This window comes from Natrix helvetica, assembly GCF_964273705.1.
Source record: "Natrix helvetica genome assembly, chromosome: 3".
Classification (NCBI taxonomy): Eukaryota; Metazoa; Chordata; class Lepidosauria; order Squamata; family Natricidae; genus Natrix; species Natrix helvetica.
The window spans coordinates 67,951,894-67,972,207 of record NC_138549.1 but is presented as its reverse complement, the minus strand read 5'-3'; the positions used below and the strand labels follow the sequence as shown (position 1 = coordinate 67,972,207).

Here is a 20,314-nt window from a genome sequence, read left to right as displayed (position 1 = left end):
AGAGGACCGTCCCTGAAGCCTTCGGAACGCTTAAAACCACCCTCCGAGCAAACCGGAAGTGACTTCCGGTTTGCTCGGAGGGTGGTTTTAAGCGCTCCGAAGGCTTCAGGGAAGCCTCTGGACAGTCCCTGAAGTCTCCGGAGGGCCTCCGGGGGGTTGGGGGAGGCTCTTTTCGCCCTTCCCAGGCTCCTATAAAGCCCCTGGAGCCTGGGGAGGGCAAAAAAACCATGTAAAAGGGGGGGGTGCGCGTTTTGCGCGCATGCGTACTGGGGTGGTCACGCGTTGCATTATGGGTGCGGCACACCCGCACTCGACCCCCCTGCGCTCCCCCCACTTGTGGCACGCGAGCCAAAAAAGGTTCGCCATCACTGGTATAGGTGGTACCTTGCTCAACAGTAGTAACTGTGAAAGGGATCTTGGAGTCCTAGTGACAATCATTTAAATATGAGCCAGCAGTGTGCAACAGCTGCCAAAAAAGCCAACACAATTCTAGGCTACATAAACAGGGATAGAATCAAGATCGCGTGAAGTGTTAATACCACTTTATAATGCCTTGGTAAGGCCACACTTGGAATACTGCATTCAGTTTTGGTCACCACGATGTAGAAAAGATGTGGAGACTCTAGAAAGAGTGCAGAGAAGAGCAACAAAGATTAGGGGACTGGAGACTAAAACATGAAAAATGGTTGCAGGAACTGGGTATGTCTAGTTTAATAGAAAGAAGGACTAGGGGAGACACGATAGCAGTGTTCCAATATTTCAGGGGTTACCACAAAGAAGAGGGAGTCAAACTATTCTCCAAGGCACCTGAGGGTAGAACAAGAAGCAATGGGTGGAAACTAATCAAGGAGGGAAGCAACTTAGAACTGAGGAGAAATTTCCTGACAGTTAGAACAATTAATCAGTGGAACAGCTTGCCTCCAGAAGCTGTGAATGCCCCAACACTGGAAGTCTTTAATAAGATGTTGGATAGCCATTTGTCTGAAACGGTATAGGGTTTCCTGCCTAGGCAGGGGGCTGGACTAGAAGACCTCCAAGGTCCCTTCCAACTCTGCTATTGTATTGTAAGGACTACCAGTGCATAGTTTGCATTTAGCATTTCAGCTAGGATCAAACCACCTTTGGCTCCTTTGCTATTTTTGAGCTATAAATAAGTTCAGAAGCCCCCAAAAGAGACCACGCCGACCAATTTGCTTTGCCATTGAGGTAGTGATTCAATGAAATCAGGGTCTCACTATGGCACAAAAATATTTGGCCAACACCTGAAGAGAAATGAAACAATGAGAGTTAACAGAATTTTGTAAAGAAAGAGAAGGCATCAACCCAAAACTGTGGAACTATTTCCCTTTGTTCATGAGCTTTTGCAACGTGTCCACCTTTTTTTTCTCTTTTCAGTCTTGATATGAATTGAAGACTACTTTCTAAAATCTTCAGCTCACTAGGTCCTAGGTTCATCATATTCAGAATCAAGCCAGGGCATTTGGTTCCCTGAATCTTAAGTGAGATTTGAACCCAAACAATTCCTTATTAATTAACTTTGGAAAATTATTGAACACAGAGAGAGCTAGTAATAATGACTGAGGTGGCTCATTCCATCTACTTCCATAGCACACCAGACTCTCAAGCCGTTTCCCTGGTCTTTAAACTGATTAAGCTCAGGTCCAAACTAATCCAATAGAGCAAAGCGATCTTTATCCGTGTGGTAGCAATGAAAAAGTGTTGTGCAGTATACTAGGGCAAAATCTATAGCAGTGTAGCCCCACACATTTCTGTACAAGTTCCTCTTTGTGATCCCCATTGATGATCTGTTTAGAATACACAGTTTAAATGTATAAGTCATTTAACAGAGATAAAGAGCAAGTCTTAGGTACAATTTATCAATTATTATTATAAACTTCTATCTTTGTCTCTTAAAGCTTGGGGTTTGCTGTGATTTCATAGGAAACAAAACCATCAAGCTCTTTTGGAAGATGTCAGATTTCCAACTGGGCAACAGAGACATTTCCCTTTTTTTTTTGTCATCTTGATACATTCCAGGAATTAGGTGAAATCTCCTGCTAATCTCATTGTACTCTTATTAGTTTAGGAAGTTCTCTGCATTTCACTATTGAAGTAGGCTGGTGCAAAATTAATATAATCTGCTGTACCAGTGGTAGCTTGCCCAACCGAATCACATTGTGGAGAGGTCTTTTCAGGACTGGACTGAAACATCAGAGAAGCCATCAGTAAAAACATAGGGGTTTCAATACCATTTCAGATGTAGAGTTCAAATGCAGGTGGACAATTTCAAGGTTGGAGTTCATGCCTCTGTCATCTTGATGAATAATTGTGTTTATTTTTATCTACGTATATGTCATATTTCTTAACTGCCTTTTCCAGCTCTCCAGAGTTGTTTTGATAATTGTATTTATCTATTATTTAAATTATCTCAGTTGCTTTAATAAATACAGTTTTCCCTCAGTTCTTTTATTCAGTTGGTTCAGGAAAGGTGAGGCTGAGCTGAGTGCTATCTATATTAGTCAATTTTCTCAATCATCAGAAGGAGCTACAAGAGCCTTTGTAGATGAGAATTGGCTTTGTGATTAGCCACAGCTTAAGAGCCTGAATGAACCAAGTTTTCTTTCTTTCTTTTTTAATAAGGCCATGACTGAATGAACAGATAATAGGAAATGTTTTAATCTTTCAACCTTCTGCAAATTTCAATTTGCTCTTCATTTGGAAACAAATCCAATGAGCAGAAAGAATCTTTGCTTCTGATTGCTGTGGTTTCAAGTGAGCAAAAGCATTAAGAGAGCGACTTTAGCAATTTGATATTCATATTGTAGACACAAAGTTTGTAGAGTTATATGTTATTCTATGTCATCTGCAACTTTAATTGTATCAATAGTGAGTAATGTGCACATACCATTAACGATGAAACTATTTTTTTCTTCATTACAGTACATCAGGGGTGTCCAAACTTGGGAACTTTAAGACTGGTGGACTTCAACTCCCAGAATTCCCCAGCCAGCCATGCTGGCTGGGGAATTCTGGGAGTTGAAGTCCACCAGTCTTAAAGTTCCCAAGTTTGGACACCCCTGCAGTACATGGTGAAGGATATAATATGACTGCTTTCTGTCATGAAAGCTGCCCAACCCATCTCACAGGGTTGTGGTTGTTATGGAGAAAATAGGAAAATAAGAAAGGAGTTTTATGTATATTTGCTGCCTTGAGTTACTTATAAAATAAGAAAGGTGCGAAAAAGATCTAATAAATAAATCTCATTTTATTTCCAAACTTAACAATTTATCGAAGTTTATATATCAAAATGTTCCATGTTTTCATGTTCAGAACCCTTTTTAATCAGTTCAATGAATATAAGTGAAAGTCAATTCCTGCAGGTAAAACTTGTAGCAGTATGCTAAAATGCTATTCGATTTTATTTAAATATAAAACACACTAGATGTAAAGATAAATGCAAAAAGGGATTTTTTTAATATCTATGTTAAGAGAAAGTGTGGATTGCAAGGCCTCCTTGCTTGATATGAAGATCTTTGACCTACGAACTGATGCCAAGTAACGTTTTGTAAATGCAGCTGCAGAGAGAGAGAACAAACACATTTCATTATGCTCTATATTTGCTTCATATAAAATCCCTTTACAAATGAAAGAGAAACTTGCAGGAAAAATATTCCTTGCTGTTTCAAATTTAAGATCTGGGATTGTTTATAAATGTGTAACAATGCAATACATACCTCCAGGACATATATTCATGATATCAAAAGAAACATACAGTAGCTTCTTCCTAATATAGCTGAGTTCATTTTCCTTCTAGAATACAGAAAAACAGCCAGGTGGGGTTCCAGAAACGTGGAGATATAGTGTTTTTCCACTTTGGTAACCTGAAGATGTGCAGATGCTGGCTGGGGAATTCTAGGAGTCGAAGCCCACATATTTTCAAGTTGCCAATGTCGAAAAATAGTGGGTTAGCAGCTACTGGAAGTATGGCTTGTGACACAGAGTACAATTCAAAACAGCCCCAGATTTTTAAGTCACTGTAAAAGCTTTTAAGGGTAAAGCTTTGCATTTTTGTGGGGGGTAGAGGGTACTTAGGAGTAATGATTGCAAAAGTGAGTACCAATGACTTTGGAGGACCCTGTGATCTAGTGTTGTAATTCTGGTTTTTAGTGGGTAGCTGTAATAATACCTTGAATGCATGCGGGGCCTCCTTCGGTATGCAAATGGTACCAATGTATGTATCTGTGGCTTCTCAAAGTGATCCAATGGATTAATTCATCCAGAAATAGTTAGGCATCCAATAGTAGAAAAGAAGCTTTGTTATTCAGGATTGAATGATTGGGTTGTCGGTGTTCTCTAAGCGTGCTTGATTTCTTAGAGATTTCTTTACTGGGCAAACAAACATCATTGATGCATGGAAGAGTCTGCAGAAAAACACCAAGCTCAGATAGCACTAAGAACCCAATATTTATGCATATATTATTGTGTGAAGGAGATGCTCCATGGAAGGAAATCACTTGAGTCCCATCATTCTAAGACGGAGGTAAAGGTGAAGTTTCTAAGTCTCATATGCTGAAGGATTTTTTTTTAAAGACCAGGATGTTATTCCTCCCTCCTTTCCCTTTCCTGGAATCATGGGTTAAGAAATCATCATCAACAAAACAAATGACAAAATGTGTATGGCTGCATCAAGCTTGTGTAGGACTTGTGTGGTTGAGACAGACATCAGGATGCAAACAGATAAGGACAGCTTGTATAAGATAGCATCAATACATGTATCCATTATTTTGGCGTCACAGTGGTTTGCTGTGGATGCTGCCCCCTAATGTTCCCACCAGTATCTGTGGACAAATGGACATTTAGATTCTTTAATGAATCCCACTGCTGAAAATGTTGCCAAATCTTTAGATAGTAGATTTTTTTCTGGAAAAAACAGAGTGATACAGTAGCTGCTGATTCTGTGACATCTGATGGGGATGATTGAATAAAGAAAGATAGATTTTTGTACTAAGCTTGCTGATACAGAAAGATCTGATAGGGGAGGTTTAATAAGAGATCAGTATTTCATGATTAAGATTCTGCTTATTCCAGAAATGCTACTGGTATTATCTCATACAAGTCCCTGTTTCATCTTCTGAACTGAAACAAACAATGATTTGAAATGATTTGAAACCTGAAATGATAACTTGCCATTAAAATATAATAGAAATCTGTTCACTAAATCTTAAAATATACCAAGGGGGTGGACAAACTTATGTTAATTATACTACAGTGGCTCTCTAAATTTTGCAGTGATTCTTATCCTCAATATAGCCTCAATTATTTCTTTTCCTTTTATCCTTTTTTTTCTTGGTTGCTTCTGCTTTCTGAGAAGTAATAGAAAGGATTAGAAAAATACATCCCAGGAGGGAAAATATACTTTTATCACTTAGCTCCCAAAGATCTTTTCAGGCTTCTCAAAGCCCTATTACTTGCTGTGGTGATAGACAAGGACCTCAGTTTCCACATGTTGCAGCAGAAATGTATTCCCCCATTGAGAAAGTGATAACAACATGCCTCCAGAAGGGAAGATATTAAGCTGTCAAAACACTTTTTTTTCCATCTTCAAAAACTGATATCCTGTGTCAGAATGCAAGCAAAAACAAATTTAATAATTTAAAGCTGAGATACGTAATGCTATAAGAATTCACGACTGAATTAGGAATTAGTTGATCTTTTGGCATTATTAGGCTGCGGCTTCTGCACAACAAACATGTCCAACTATACAGGTAATCCTTATGACTATGTTTGGGACCAGAATTCAGTGGGTTATGACCAATTTGATGATCTTTTCCCCCCCGCCAAGGTTGTTAACTGAGTCACTGCAGTTGCAATAATGCAGTTGTTAAGAGAATCTGGCTTCCGCTATTGATTCTCTTTGGCGGATGTTGGCTGAGATGGTTGCAAATGGTGATCACATGCCAAGCTCTTTCCTTAACATTCCATTGGCCACTCTGTTCCACCTCTTTAGGAAGAGAATAATTGGATATAGAATGGTGGCTGAGAAGACTGGCCTTAAATCAATTGTCTTAAACACCAAAGAGCTTCTTTCTGATCACAGTCAATACTTATTACTTATGGTAACTCTACCACCTGTTTATTTTACATAACTTTAGGCTGCCATTGGATCCCATTGGAGGAAAAGGCTACTCGAATTCAGTACTGGATTATCTAGGGAAAACTTATCTTTTCTTAAGTCTGTGAGTGGAATGGTGATAAGGGCAATTTATGGACAGGGCAAAGTGTGCGGGACAGTAGCTGACAACCACGATTATACCTTGATATGCCAAAATCTACAGAATTCAGATTTTTTTTCTTTGCGAAATATCTGAGAATGTCTTTGTCTCATGTTTTGTCCCTACCCCTGCTGCTTTGTAGAACTTCCTCTGAATAGTCTCCATCACTTGTGTGTGTTTCCACATGCACATAAGTGGCAGCAATAACATTGTTGCCCTTTGCATGGAGGCAGGAGCATGCAAAATGTTGGCCAAATGGTTGCTTCTACTATTGGTTGCAGAAGTGAAACATATGCACATACACATTCCATGGGAAACCCATGTAATACCTTACCTGTTTATTGGGGAGCTTCTGCCCAATGAACTGATGGAGAATTTTCACTGAAAAAGTCAATCTTTGTCTAATTTATCAGCCTATAAATTTGGTGGAGAATTTCAGGAGGATGCTTTTATATAGTTCTACATTTCCCAAAAACTGTTAAGTCTCAAGTAGAGGGAAGATATTTCAAAGATATTTTACCTTTTTTGCATAGAGGCACCAGATGATGATTTCCTATGTGTTACACTTAGTGTTGATGCTGCCAAGGAAAAGGAGTTAAGTTAGATTTGAAGCCTTCAACCTATCTGGGGGAAAAAGTAATTTAAAACCATCTCTTCCCCCCCTCCCCTCATACACAACTACCGGTAAGTTATAGGTTCAGAAGAATTGCCAATTTCTTGAGGGTTAGATTGTTGCTACTTCAATCTTTGATTTATATATATATAGTAAGGGTATGGCTAGCTGATGAGAGCTAAATAGATCTATACTAGTCTCCCTTTATTTATTTATCAGCACAAATACAACACAAACATAGCAAAGGCAACATTAAAAATAAAAATATGGTTTTCTGCCTGGATGGTCTTCTGTACTGAGCCGAAGGACAGAAAGGGGGAGTGGTGAGCTCCCTCCCATATTTGGGCATACCAGGGATTGTAACACAAATACATACATACATACATACATACATACATACATACATACATACATACATGTATATATATACCAGTTTACGACCAGCCGGCATTTAATCAGCAGCTGAGACTTTAGCAAATTGTTCATCATCCAGAGAAGCTGGATTTTCCATTAGCAAATCTAGATTAACTATATTTGTTTATATGTGTAGTAGAATATAGAATAACAGGATTGGAAGGGACCTTGGAGGTCTTCTAGTCCAACCCCCTGCTTAGGCAAGAAACCATTTCAGACAAATGGTTATCCAACATCTTCCTAAAAACTTCCAGTGTTAGAGCATTTACAACTTCTGGAGGTAAGTCGTTCCACTGATTAATTGTTCTAACTGTCAGGAAATTTCTCCTTAGTTCTAGGTTGCTTCTCTCCTTGATTAGTTTCCACCAATTGCTGCTTGTCCCACCCTCAGGTGCTTGGAGAATAGCTTGACTTCCTCTAGTGATCAAGACTGGAAGTCACTTCTTTATACAGGTAGTCCTCAATTTACAACAGTTCATTTAGTGACAGTTCAAAGTTACGATGACATTGAAAAATGTGACATGATCATTTTTCAAAGTTATGACCTTTGCAGCATCCCCATGGTCATGTGATCAAAATTTAGATGTTTGGTAACCAGTTCTTACTTGTGACCGTTGCTATGTCACAAGGTCATGCGATCACCTTTTGCAACTTTTTGACAAGCAAAATCAATGGAAAACCAGATTCACTTAACAAACCGTGTTATTAACTTATCAACTGCAGTGATTCCCTTACTAGCAAGAAAAGCAGTAAAATGGGGCAAAATGTTTCACTTAACAACAGAAATTTTGGGCTCAATTGTGATCATAAGTTGAAGACTACCTGTATATTCCTATTCTCTTTCTTTATATTCCTACTTCTTTCTTTTCCTATTTCCTTGCACTTTTTAATCTTTCTTTCTCTTTTCCCTTTCTTTAAATGTAGCTTCTATTAAATTTTTGCTTTTATAATTAAAATTCTTAATAAAATTATATAAAAAGACTTACATTTTTCTCCAGGTGATTCGTCTGTTGCCTCCCTTAGTTGAGGCAGCAGTAGCTGTATTCCCTTGAGCAAAGTAAACCTGATGATTGGATGATCTTCTATATAAATTTATTAAAAAGTGAAGGCAAATTATAACTCAGGCATTATCTCCTGATCCCCCAAATAAAAGATCACTGATAAAAGTTGTTTTAATATGCACAGTGTAACAATGGTGTAATTAAAGTTACTGAGATTGAAAAACACTGATTTAGCACCCTATAAAAAGTCAAGAGTTGCTTTTTAGTGCTATGATATACTGTTCAAACATGCTAATGAAATGCATATTTTATAACATTCAGCATATACAAAATAAATCATGAAAGCTGCATGTTCTGCTTACCTCCACTGAAACCACTGGATCTCCTAGCTGCCTTTGTGGGTGACGATGGTGGAAGAAGAGGAGACTCATCTGATTTTTCTACTTTATGTTTTCTGAAATATTTCATCACTTTCCAATAACTGTATCTGCCAGGAAAAATGTTGATACTCCTGGCAGCTTTTATTGACATAATGCACATTTGGCAAAGCAAAGACTTGCTCGCTAAGAAAGGTACAAAAAACAAAGCAGACAAACAAACTTAGAGGCTTTCTGAGCCCCCTCATGGCCTGTCATAAATGGATAACAGACTGTGTTCGGCTTGGTGGCGTATAATTTGTGTAGGCCAGGTCTAGAATGAAAGAATCCAAAAAAACCAGTAGATAAGTAGTCAGAGTGACAATTAAAAAAAATAAAGGTTCCCCTCGCACATATGTGCTAGTCGTTCCTGACTCTAGGGGGTGGTGCTCAACTCCATTTCAAAGCTGAAGAGCCAGTGCTGTCCAAAGACGTCTCCGTGATCATGTGGCTGGCATGACTAAACAGCGAAGGTGCACGGAATACTGTTATCTTCCCACCAAAGTGGTTCCTATTTTTCTTCTTGCATTTTTACATGCTTTCGAACTGCTAGGGTGGCAGAAGCTGGGACAAGTAATGAGGGCTCACTCCGTTATGCGGTACTAGGGATTCGAACTGCCGAACTGCCGACCTTTCTGATTGACAAGGATGCAATTCTTCTTTAAGTTGAACCTTCTTTTTGTACTACTAAACCAGGGTTGTCAAACTCCCGGCCTGCGGGCCAGATGCGTCCCGCGCTGGCCACATCCACCCATTTTAGCGAAGGGGGGGAAAGTTCCGATACATCACATGACGCTGCCATGATGACATGAATTTGACACCCCTGTACTAAACCGTCCAAAATCAAATTATCACATAAAAGCAGCACAAGCAGTAAGAATACGCCCTAAAGGCTCCGACCTTCATTTGATTTTGATATATGTATTGCTCGGATTGCAAAATGAACGTTGGGACCAGCTGAATAACCCTGCTGTAACCTTTATTCTCTAATTTTGCCCAGGATAATAGGTATTTCCCCAATAAAAAAATGCCCAGTGACTCTTTTTTTCTGTCATGTCATTGTTACATTATCTTCCTCTTGAAGTAGCTTCTCCTTCAGCATTCAATGAGCCCAGATACTTTTGTTGTGGGCAAACTGATACAGTATGTTCAACACACCAGTGTTGCAATCAAATGACTCTTAGTGATTGGGATCAGCCTGGCACCTATTAGCCACTTTGGCCCTTATTTTCATAGAATCATGGACTGAAAGGAAGTCTTCTAGTCCAATCCCCAGCCCAAGCCAGGAGTCTTTACACCATCCGAGGTAAGTGGTTGAAAGCCGCTTTTCTTGAAAGCCTCTAGCAATGGAGCACCGACAATTTTGGGAGGCAAGCTGATCCATGGCTCTCACTGTCAGGAAAGTCTTCCTTATTCCAGGTTAGCTCTTCCTCTGATGGACTTCCACCCATTGCTTCTTATCCAGCCCTCAGGTGCTATGGAGAATACATTGACAACCTCTTCCCGGCAACAGCCCTAACTTGGGAACAATCAGAAGAGCAGAGAGGTTCTTTCTCATATTTTCTCATATTTACCAGGTATCTGAGTTGATCTGTAGCTCGGAGACCTTTTTCAGCCCAAACAGCACTACCAGTGGTGCTGATAAACGTTGTGAGTTGAAGCAGGTGAAAGCAAGCAGCTGTGTCACTTACCCCTCCTGGTGTGCCTGTCAGCTGTGGTTTGAGCTGCTTTTGAGCATAGGTTTACCGTTCTTTCAGAAGTATATTAAATGTTTCACAACAGTCGGGAGGGGGGGATCTGTTGTTACTGGGGAGAGGGGGAAAGTATGGCAAAGTGGGATTCTTTTACTTCATTTTGCAATCCTCACAGCTGTTTTAGGGACTTTTAACTGTCATTAGTGAGTAAAGCGTCAGTTCTTCCACCATCCCACCCTGCCCTGGTAACCTGGGCTTCAGCTGCCAAAATAGGGAGATGTGGCAAGAGAAATGGGATACCTAATGAAACAAGACCAACTCTGTTCGAAGACTTGAGTCTATGGATCAGTTGCAGTTCAGTGTCCAGTCTGCTGGTTGTGTGGTGATTGTTCAATGCAGCAGAAAAGCATCTTCTGCTTTTCTAGTCAGACTCTATGAATGCCACAGATCAAAGGCCATAGAGAACAGAGGGAATAGCCTTGATGCACCTGAAGGATGAGCTACTACAAAGACAATAGTCAGGTACAAAAGTCTTGAGAAAATATCTCAGACAAGCCCTTCCTTTGTTCACATAAAGAAAAGTGTGTCTATGTGGGCGCAGAGAGGCACATTTAGCCTTGCAAGATTCTGTTACTATACCTGTTACAATAAAAGTGGTCCTGAGCTTTAGGGCATTGATTTTTTTAGTCTGGTCTACCTGGCTGGACTGACACTTGATAGAAAATCTTGACAGATGATGGGGTCTAGACTGTACATCTGTACAATGATTAGTGGAGAGTTTCTACTTATTAGTGAGACTAGAAAAGAGAGGCCAATAACACCAGGGAGTTTAACCTTACTTACTGAAGTTTTAATAACATGCCCTGAATACTTTAAATCAGAATATTGTTATCTGGTGACAAACCAGAACACAGGTTTTAGATGCAGAATAGGGTTTGATAGTTTAGTTTAGTTGATTTAGTTTAGGTTAGTCAAAGAGTCACATCAAAACATAATGGCAACAGGTTAGAAAACAGGAGATGCAGGGGTGGGATTCAGCTGGTTTGGACCGGTTTGGGCAATCTGGATGCTAATTTTACACCTACTTTGCCAAACCAGTAGTTTGAAGGACTATCTGGCCCCGCCCACTCCCCTAGTACCCCTCCCCTCCCAGGAGTCTCCACACGGCCCGTTCATCATGACAGATAAGTGCAGGGCCTGCGCCGAGGCACTGGGAGGGTGAAAAATGGGCCTCCCGGAAGTCTGGAAACGGGCCTATTTTCAGTCTCTGGATGGCCTCCGGAGAACAGGGGACAGCATTTTCACCCTCCCTGGGGCTTGAGGAAAGCCTCTGGAGCCTGGGGAGGGTGAAAACTCTCCCCCCCCCCCGCCATGGTGCAGGAGGCTGAGTAGACCATACCCCCATGACCATGCCCACCTAGCAACCGGGCAGAGAACTGGTTTCTACATTTTTTCAATCCCATCCTTAAAGTGAGTTCAAGTCCCACCTTAGTCATGAAAGCCAGCTGGATGACTTTGGGTGAGTCACTCTTTCTCAGCCCAATCACCTCACAGGGTTGTTGATAAGGGAGAAATAGAAAGAGGGAGATGTGTTCGATATGTTTGCTTCTTTGAATTATTTGTAAAAATAAGGAAGGCAGAATACAAATCAATAAGTAACATTGCCAACATGAATTGGTAGTAAGTGCTAATCCTGTGTAGATTTCTGATGAGTGGAGAACACTTCAATTCTGCATTTGGAAAAAGCCTTATAAGAGTGTCTCAACACACATCTGAAACATACATATACAGCAAATCTATTCCAAGTGATAAAAATACTTACTTTTTCCAGAAGTATAATAAATGTGGGAAGATGGAAATTATAGCACCATGATAAAGAGTCCTGTTCAGCACACCTTCAGCAATTAAAGTCCGAATTTGAATACACTGTGCATCTGTGAGATTGACCTGATCATGGAAGATATAACTAAATAAATAAAATATATTTTCAAATAAAATGTCATAAAAATGGGTAATTATGTAAGCCCATTATCAAAACAGAAACAGGAAAAGTAATGAGGCTGTCCCCAATCTCTTGAGATAATGCCTTCAAATCAAATATTGGAACCAGAGGTAGTATTCAGTAGGTTCTGACCAGTTCTGGAGAACAGGTAGTGGAAACTTTGAGTAGTTTGAAGAACCGGTAAATACCATCTCTGACTGGCCTCGCCCCCATCTATTCTCTGTCTCCCGAGTCCCAGCAGATCGGGAGGAAATGGGGATTTTGCAATAATCTTCCCCTAGAATGGGGAGGGAATAGAGATTTTACAGTGTCTTTCCCCTGCCACGCCCACCTAGCCATGCCACGCCCATCAAGCCATGCCCACAGAACCGGTAGTACATTTTTTTGAATCCCACCACTGGTTGGAAGGCAAAGCCAACTTTGGAGAAGTGCTTACACTTGGCATTTTGCGTAGAATATGAACCTCCTTCACAAAATGCCTTGCAGGTGTGCACGAATATCATATTTTAGGCACGTTCTTGACCTAAGGCTGTTTAACCCCTCTCTACTAAGACCAGTGTAGCATTCAATGTGACCTAATTCTAAAAGGCTAATTTCCCAGGAAAATGTTCTAGGTCATAGATTATAGTCTAGCTGCTCAAGACCTAAGACCCAATGAATCACATTCATCATTTGTACCTAGAATTTGTTTTCAAATTCTGTTACATATTGTTCTATACCTGGTAACTTTCTGTCCCTATTGACTCTCACCCTTAATTGTACATATTAAAACCATGAAAAGTAAGTCCTTCTGTAGTCTATTGTTCTCTTGTATTCATTTTGAGTTTTCTATTTTCCTGAATTAAAGTAAAGGTAAGGGTTCCCCTCGCACAGATGTGCTAGTCGTTCCCAATTCTAGGGAGCGGTGCTCATCTCTGTTTCAAAGCCGAAGAGCCAGTGCTGTCCAAAGATGTCTCCGTGGTCAAGTGGCCGGCATGACTAAACACTGAAGGTGCACGGAATGCTGTTACCTTCTCACCAAAATGGTTCCTATTTTTTTATTTGCATTTTTACGTGCTTTCGAACTGCTAGGTTGGCAGAAGCTGGGACAAGTAACGGGAGCTTACTCCATTACACGGGACTAGGGATTCGAACCACCGAACTGCTGACCTTTCTGATCAACAAGTTCAGCATTTTAGCCACTGAGCCACCACATCCCTTAAAGGTAAAGTTTCCCCTGTCCACTTATGTCCAACTGTGGGGGTGGTGCTCATCTCTGTTTCTTAACTGAGGGAGGCACTATTGTCCAAAGACATTTCAGTGGTTATGTGGCCAACATGACTATACGCCAAGACACACAAAGTGCTGTTACCTTCCCACCTAAGTGGTTTTTTTTTTTGCATTTCAGAGGTGGTATTCAGCAGGTTCTGACCAGTTCTGGAGAACTGTTAGCAGACATTTTGAGTAGTTTGGAGAACAGGTAAATACCACCTCTGACTGGCCCCGCCCCCATCTATTCTCTGCCTCCCGATTTCCAGCTGATCAGGAGGAAATGGGGATTTTGCAGTAACCTTCCCCTGCCACACCCACCAAGCCACACCCACAGAACCGGTGGTAAATTTTTTCGAATCCGACCATTGTTGCATTTGCATATTTTCAAACTGGTAGGTGGGCATTAGCTGAGGTAAATAACAGAAGCTCAGCCCCTCATGTGGCATTTGAGTCGCCAACCCTATTTTCCTGTATGAATAAACCTTTATTTGTTAAACATTGTTGTTTGCTATAAACCATTGTTCTTTTCTATAAAATGCTTCTTGAGTGGAAGTCCACAAAAGTATTTATGGGCATAGTCTGGGTCTACATCTTTGTAATTTGTTCAGATTTTCCATTTGTAATATGGCAATCCTGATGCTATGGTTTTTTTTTTTTTAATTTACAGTTTAACTTTACCTGCCATAAAAAGCCATGCCATCCAAATCTCAGATAATGACTTCCAGATTCTAAAAAGTTTCTTATTTCTTAGCAGCATCCATTCCTTCATCAATCAACTAAAGGCAGCAAAATGCAATTTAAATCTGGCAATATACCTCTTCCCTTTACATCTGGGAGAAACGTGATTTTCCATATGAATCTGGCTGTATCTTTTTGCCACTGTTTAATGAGCAGGCCTCAAAAGGGGTATTGTCTGGAATAAAAACATTCCTTCTCCATTTTTTTATGAGGGCCATAATATCCATTCAGTCCCTTGTCATGAACTCTTCTTTTTAAATGTTGCAATAAGGTTCCTGGAATTTAATGTCTCTTCCATACTTAGGTAAGTAAGTTTTGCTTTCCAGCTTTGTGATGAATTGAAAACCTCTATGGCTGCAGGGCTAAATGCCATCTGGTAATGCTAGGATTATTGTCCTTTTTAAAAAATCTATGCAAGTAGCTGATGAAGGGGCATGATGGGCTAGTGGTTAAGATGCCGGGTTTGTCAACCAAAAGATTGGCAGTTTGTGACCCAAGTACTGTGTGATGGGGTAAGCTCCTGTTTTGCCCAGCTCCTGCCAACCAAGCAGTTTGAAAGCATGCAAGTGCAAGTTGATAAATAGGTACCACTTGGTTGTGAAGGTAACAACGTTCCCTGTGCTTTTGGGCATATAGCCATGCCCCTCACGTTTTGGCCACAGAAACCTCTTCAGACAATGCCAGCACCATAGGCTGGGAAATGGAGATGAGTTGGACATGACTGGACCTTTTTAAGAAGTTGATGATCAGCAATTACATTGAATTCTTAGCCCCAGAAATGAACTTTAAGTCAGGAGTGTTCAACCTTGGCAATTTTAAGACTTGTGGACTTCAACTCCAAAGATTTCCTAGCCAACCATATATTAAAATCCTAGGGGAGAAAACAAAGGGACGGAACAGTTCATGTTGGCTTTCCTTCCTCTCTGTGATCACATCCCTAAAATTATTCAGGGACATGTCTGATAATGTTATCAGATCTGAACATACAGACCAATCATTATCAGATCTGAACTACAGACCAATCGAGAGAGCTGTGTCAGATCTCTAAGGGAAAAGGGGCAGAAAGAATGAAATTGACAAGGTTTACAATATTCAAAAATGAATAGCAAAAAAGAATTAACTTACTGTTTTTTTTAAAAAAAAAATACTTATTTTGTTGATTTATTTATTAAATTTATATGACATCAGTCTCAGTATCCAAAGCAACACACTCTCTCTCTGTGTAGGAAGGTTATTACAACAGACCAAAGTACAAACTTCTTTTCTGAGCAAAGGGAATTGAATGGTTCCTTTAAACATAGGTCCTTAAAGATACACATTTTGTACTAGTGTGAGATGCAACACCACTGTGTTCTGGCTTTTACAAAACATACCACTATTATCATAATAATAAGTTGAGCTTTACTATGAAATCTCTAAATCTTACCTGTCCATTTGCTCACTTCAGTGCCTACTCTCTGTCATTAAGTTGAAAACACAGCAAATTTTCTTTATGTTCCTGCAAGCACAACCAATCCCATTACCTTGGAAAAGTTGTTTTCAGATCTCTTACCCTAAGTTTAGGTGGGATATCTGAGTTCAGAAATAGTTTGCTGATGGTGGTTACTTTGTTCTTCAAGAAGGCAATATCCCTCTCTGTATAGAACCCAAGAGAAGCCAGCATGACCACAGTGTCAGATAGATGAAGAAACCTGTGGTAGTTATAAATGGAAAAAAGGTGAGACAGGTGAGATGGGAAATACAAAAGCCCTCCTCCCTTGATGTAACAGAAATTGGAGGCAAGACCACATCACAGTTGATATCATCTGCACCTGGATTGGCAATGCAGCAAATAACAGGCCATATTTGGGGTCAAGGGGGCATTTCTTCCTGTGGCCCATTCCCATGCTAAAAGCTGTCGTGTTAATTCAGCATCAGCCTGATAAAAGCCTCTGTGTGTCACAGATTGCTGTGGTGAACTAAAAAGATGATGCCTCCCATGTTGGAAAACCTATTGGCCAATTATCCAGTCCAAACAAGATATATCAGACATTCATATAAGGCCTTACAACATGATGCTTGATGAGTGTGACTGAAGAATTGCACCAGGCACAAAGAATGGGGGTAAATATTATTGATGCCAGAATATAAGAAGCATGAATGATATAGCAAGTGATATTGCATGGGGTGACTTACCTCTCCATTTCTAGATAAAAATAGAGATCATTCACCAAGAAATTGACTGAGATGATGCGGCCACCAGGTAGCTTGCGCTTCACTTGTTGCAATTCATGGTCTTCTGATTGTCCAGAAGCTGGGCCGGAACGCCCACTAACTCCACTCTGAATTGTGGGCTTTGTTTGAGTGGGACTCTGCATATCTGGAGAGAAAGAGAGGGAGCATCTTCCACAAAAATCCATACATGATGAGAGGTATAAAAATAATTCAGTTCGGGGAGGCGGGCTTGACGTCAAAACGACACGACATGCAATCTTGGGGCTCCAGGATTGCTGTCGATATCTCTGTTCCTGGATGGTCCTTTTGGACCTAAACTGTTCTGAAGGAACAGTGATAAAGAAGAGCATGTCCTGTTGATCTCAGGGACATCGCAAAATCCCTGATTGATCCAGGAGAAAGCTCTTTTTGCCAGCTACAAGAGAAGCAGCAAAAATGGCTGCAGAAGGTTGGGACAAGCCCCTGAAACAGAAGCAGTATAGGAGAGACAGTGTGTCAAAGTGGTGAGAAAATTTTTTATTATTAGAGAAGGGAAAACCCAAAAGACTTGGAATTTAAAATAAAATTGAAGACAGAAGAAAATACATGGCGAATTAACCCTGGTGTAAAACTATCATGTTATCTTTTCTACCTTAACTTTGTCTGTTTTTTATGGATGGACTTTTTACAAATGCCTTTTACTTTTAAACTGGACTGGTCTCTCTTTTTTCTTCTTCCTCTATACTTTTTCCATTTTTTGTATTCATGGATTAAAAGTTTCTTCTTTCGTAAGGCTTGGATGGAGCATACCTTTTAAACATTTTTTTCCTTTTCTGGAGCTTGGAGTTTACAGAGAGAGGCAAAAACAGATGGAAAAGAGGTAACACTGCCATCTAGTGGCTAGAGGCTTGGCAATATCTGATATTACAAAGCTATAAGTTTTGTTTATTGAAAGGGTCAGTGGAAAACGTTTTGTTTACATAGGTGGTCCTTTGAAGGAAAGAGAAAGCTTTGATTTGAAAAACTCCACTGAATTTGTTTGAAACCTAAAAAGTCTCGGATGTTTTGGCAGTGTTTATAACCTGGAAAATGGCACAATGTGACGAAGAAAAGGCACTAACTTTGCAAAGAATTTTCTTAGAAACTCAAAAAGTTTTAATAATCACAGAAAGAATTGAAAAGAGACTTGAAATTATAGATCAAAATACAGAAAGTACAGGAACAGTGATGAAGTTTGAGGACAGAGCTCAAAAAATCACAGAGACATATGAAAGTGATAATTGTTGACACTGACAGCAAACTGAGAGTGGAGGGAAATGACACGTGTGAAATATGGAAAGGAGAGATCGATGAACCAGAACTTTATTTCAGATGTCAGAACATAGATGAAGAAAGGAGAGAAAATTTGGCAGAAATAATGAGAGTAATCTCGGCAGAAGCACTAACGATAACAAAAGTTAAGGTGATAAAAGGAGCAGATAGAGGGTTTCGAATCCTTATAAGACATGCAATGAACAACAAGTTCTTAAGAGAAGTCCACATAAGACTTAGAATACAGACTTTACAAATGGCAAGAGATATTGGACTACACTATTTCTGGAAGGATACAGGATGATGAAATGAAAAGTCACAATAAATTTTAGTTAAATGTAGTTAAATTTTGAGTGCTATGTACAACATAATAATAGCTATAGTCAAATAAATGATTAATAATGATAACAAAGCATTTATATATACTATCTTGATAATATGAAATTTTATACAAACTGTAAGTGAGGATTATGGAGATGATGTTGAAAAGACTTTTTATAAAAGATAAACAATTCTATATAGAATAGAATATAAAGATGTAATATTATTGGATGATTTCAGGATGATGTAATAAAATGTCATAATATAAATTTACTTCAAATTTAATATGCCTTATGTTGAAAGGATGTAATAATAGCTAGGCTTAATGGATGTTTAATAATTATAACAATTTGTATACATGTATATTAGATTGATGATACTAATAATGGGAAAAAACATGGAATTGAAAATTAATAGAGAATGTTATCAATGCTAAAATAATAGAATGACTAAGAATAGGATAAAAAATAACTCTTTATTATTGGATATATTGAAGATGATATAATGAATCATTATAATATCAATGGTTATATATTTAGAATACCTTGTCTAAAATGGAGAAACAATAGTGATAATCAAACAAAGGAAGCGTAATAACAATGTATACAAGGATATCTTGATTGATGATATGTGAATTTTGATAAAATTCAAGTGATGACTATGGAAAGGACGCAGAAAGACCTTGTAACCAATCAACACACTGTATGTAGTTGAAGAGGCTTTTATGTTATATGTGTGTTTGTGTTTGTTTGAAAATATTTTTTTTATTAAAAATAATAATAATAATTCAGTTCAATAATGGCTTCACTATGGCTTTACTCTTACAATTAGAATGTTTTTCCTAGCTTCCAGTTGCAGATGGTCTCCCTGTAAGGAACAAACTCAACCAAAGTGTCACTTGAGTGAAATGGTTCCACACTGTGTGGCTGAAGAGGTTTAGGTTAGAGGAATGAAGGAGCAAGGAAATAAGTGTGGGTGAGTCAGTGGTGGGATACAACCGGTATGCCCCGGTATGGGCATATCGGTGTCTGCCAGGAGCACCAGGTACTGTTCCGGTATGGTGTTCTGGAGGGTCCACCCTCCTGCCCGCGCTTCTTACCGGTATTTGAGGTTTTCGGGGCTTCTGGGCATGGAGCGTACGGCGCCTGCATGAGGCTCCGCCGAGCAGCTAGAGCATCGCAGAAGGCTTCATGGACAGTAAGATGCATGTGCGTGCTGGTGGATGCCCGGCCCCATTGTACCGTACTGGTTGCAATGGGATCTGTAATCCACCACTGGTGTGTGTTAAAAAAAACCTCAAAACTCTCAAACTTCATTTCATTCCTGGTAACCAAGTTAGTTTTGGATGCTGAATTCCTTTAAATCGGAACCAACTGATGACTTTTCTCCATTTCCTGATTTTAAAATAAACCATAGCATAAAAGACTCCTTCTGAAAAAATCCACCAATGTGTGGAAACAGAGAGATTTAGGACTCACTTTCCTTGTCATTCTTCACCTCCTTGAGTAGAAAGTTCTCAAAACGTTTGCGCTGTGCCACATAACTCATTGCCTTTCGAAACTTACAGACCCTCCTGATGAAGGCAGCAAGCATAGACCAGCATCTTTTCTGGAAAAGAAACCATTGTTTGCAATGCTTAGCACTGGGTAGCCTGATCACTGACCTTGTCAATTCTCACATGTGAAATGTGAAAACTAGAGTAGAAGAGAAAGAATTGGAGAAGATCACAAAGTATCAAATTCTGAAAATAGAAATCAAAAGATTATGGCACAAACTGGCCATGGTGTTTCCTATGGCTATCAGCACACAGGTTACTATACCAAAGCATCTTGGACAGATATTAGAAAAAGTGTCCATTGACAAAATTTCCATTTGTCAATTACAAAGAACTCCACTGTTTGGATCTATGCATATACTATACATATTAATTACAACTTCCTAGGTTCTTGGGAAGAACTTGATATATATGAAGGTCAACATTGGTTAAAGAACTAGCAACTGTGTTGACAATACTAATACTAATAATATTACTACTACTACTACTACTACTACTACTACTAATAATAATAATAATAATAATAATAATAA

The 20,314-nt window shown here is 39.4% G+C and overlaps 1 protein-coding gene across 1 annotated transcript in view; it reads right to left on the bottom strand.

Moving 5' to 3' along the window:
• Window positions 1-5,124: 5,124 nt before the first annotated feature.
• Window positions 5,125-20,314, bottom strand: part of RGSL1 (regulator of G protein signaling like 1) — a gene marked incomplete at its 5' end in the record, with an annotated part of 36,922 nt that continues 21,732 nt past the window's right edge. Inside the window, 8 exons of the mRNA XM_081949150.1 lie at window positions 5,125-5,616; window positions 6,793-6,850; window positions 8,286-8,381; window positions 8,663-8,787; window positions 12,233-12,357; window positions 15,954-16,092; window positions 16,577-16,760; window positions 19,705-19,834. Coding sequence (XP_081805276.1) covers window positions 5,571-5,616; window positions 6,793-6,850; window positions 8,286-8,381; window positions 8,663-8,787; window positions 12,233-12,357; window positions 15,954-16,092; window positions 16,577-16,760; window positions 19,705-19,834 — 903 coding nt within the window. The 3' untranslated portion in view covers window positions 5,125-5,570. The remainder of the gene's footprint in view (window positions 5,617-6,792; window positions 6,851-8,285; window positions 8,382-8,662; window positions 8,788-12,232; window positions 12,358-15,953; window positions 16,093-16,576; window positions 16,761-19,704; window positions 19,835-20,314) is intronic.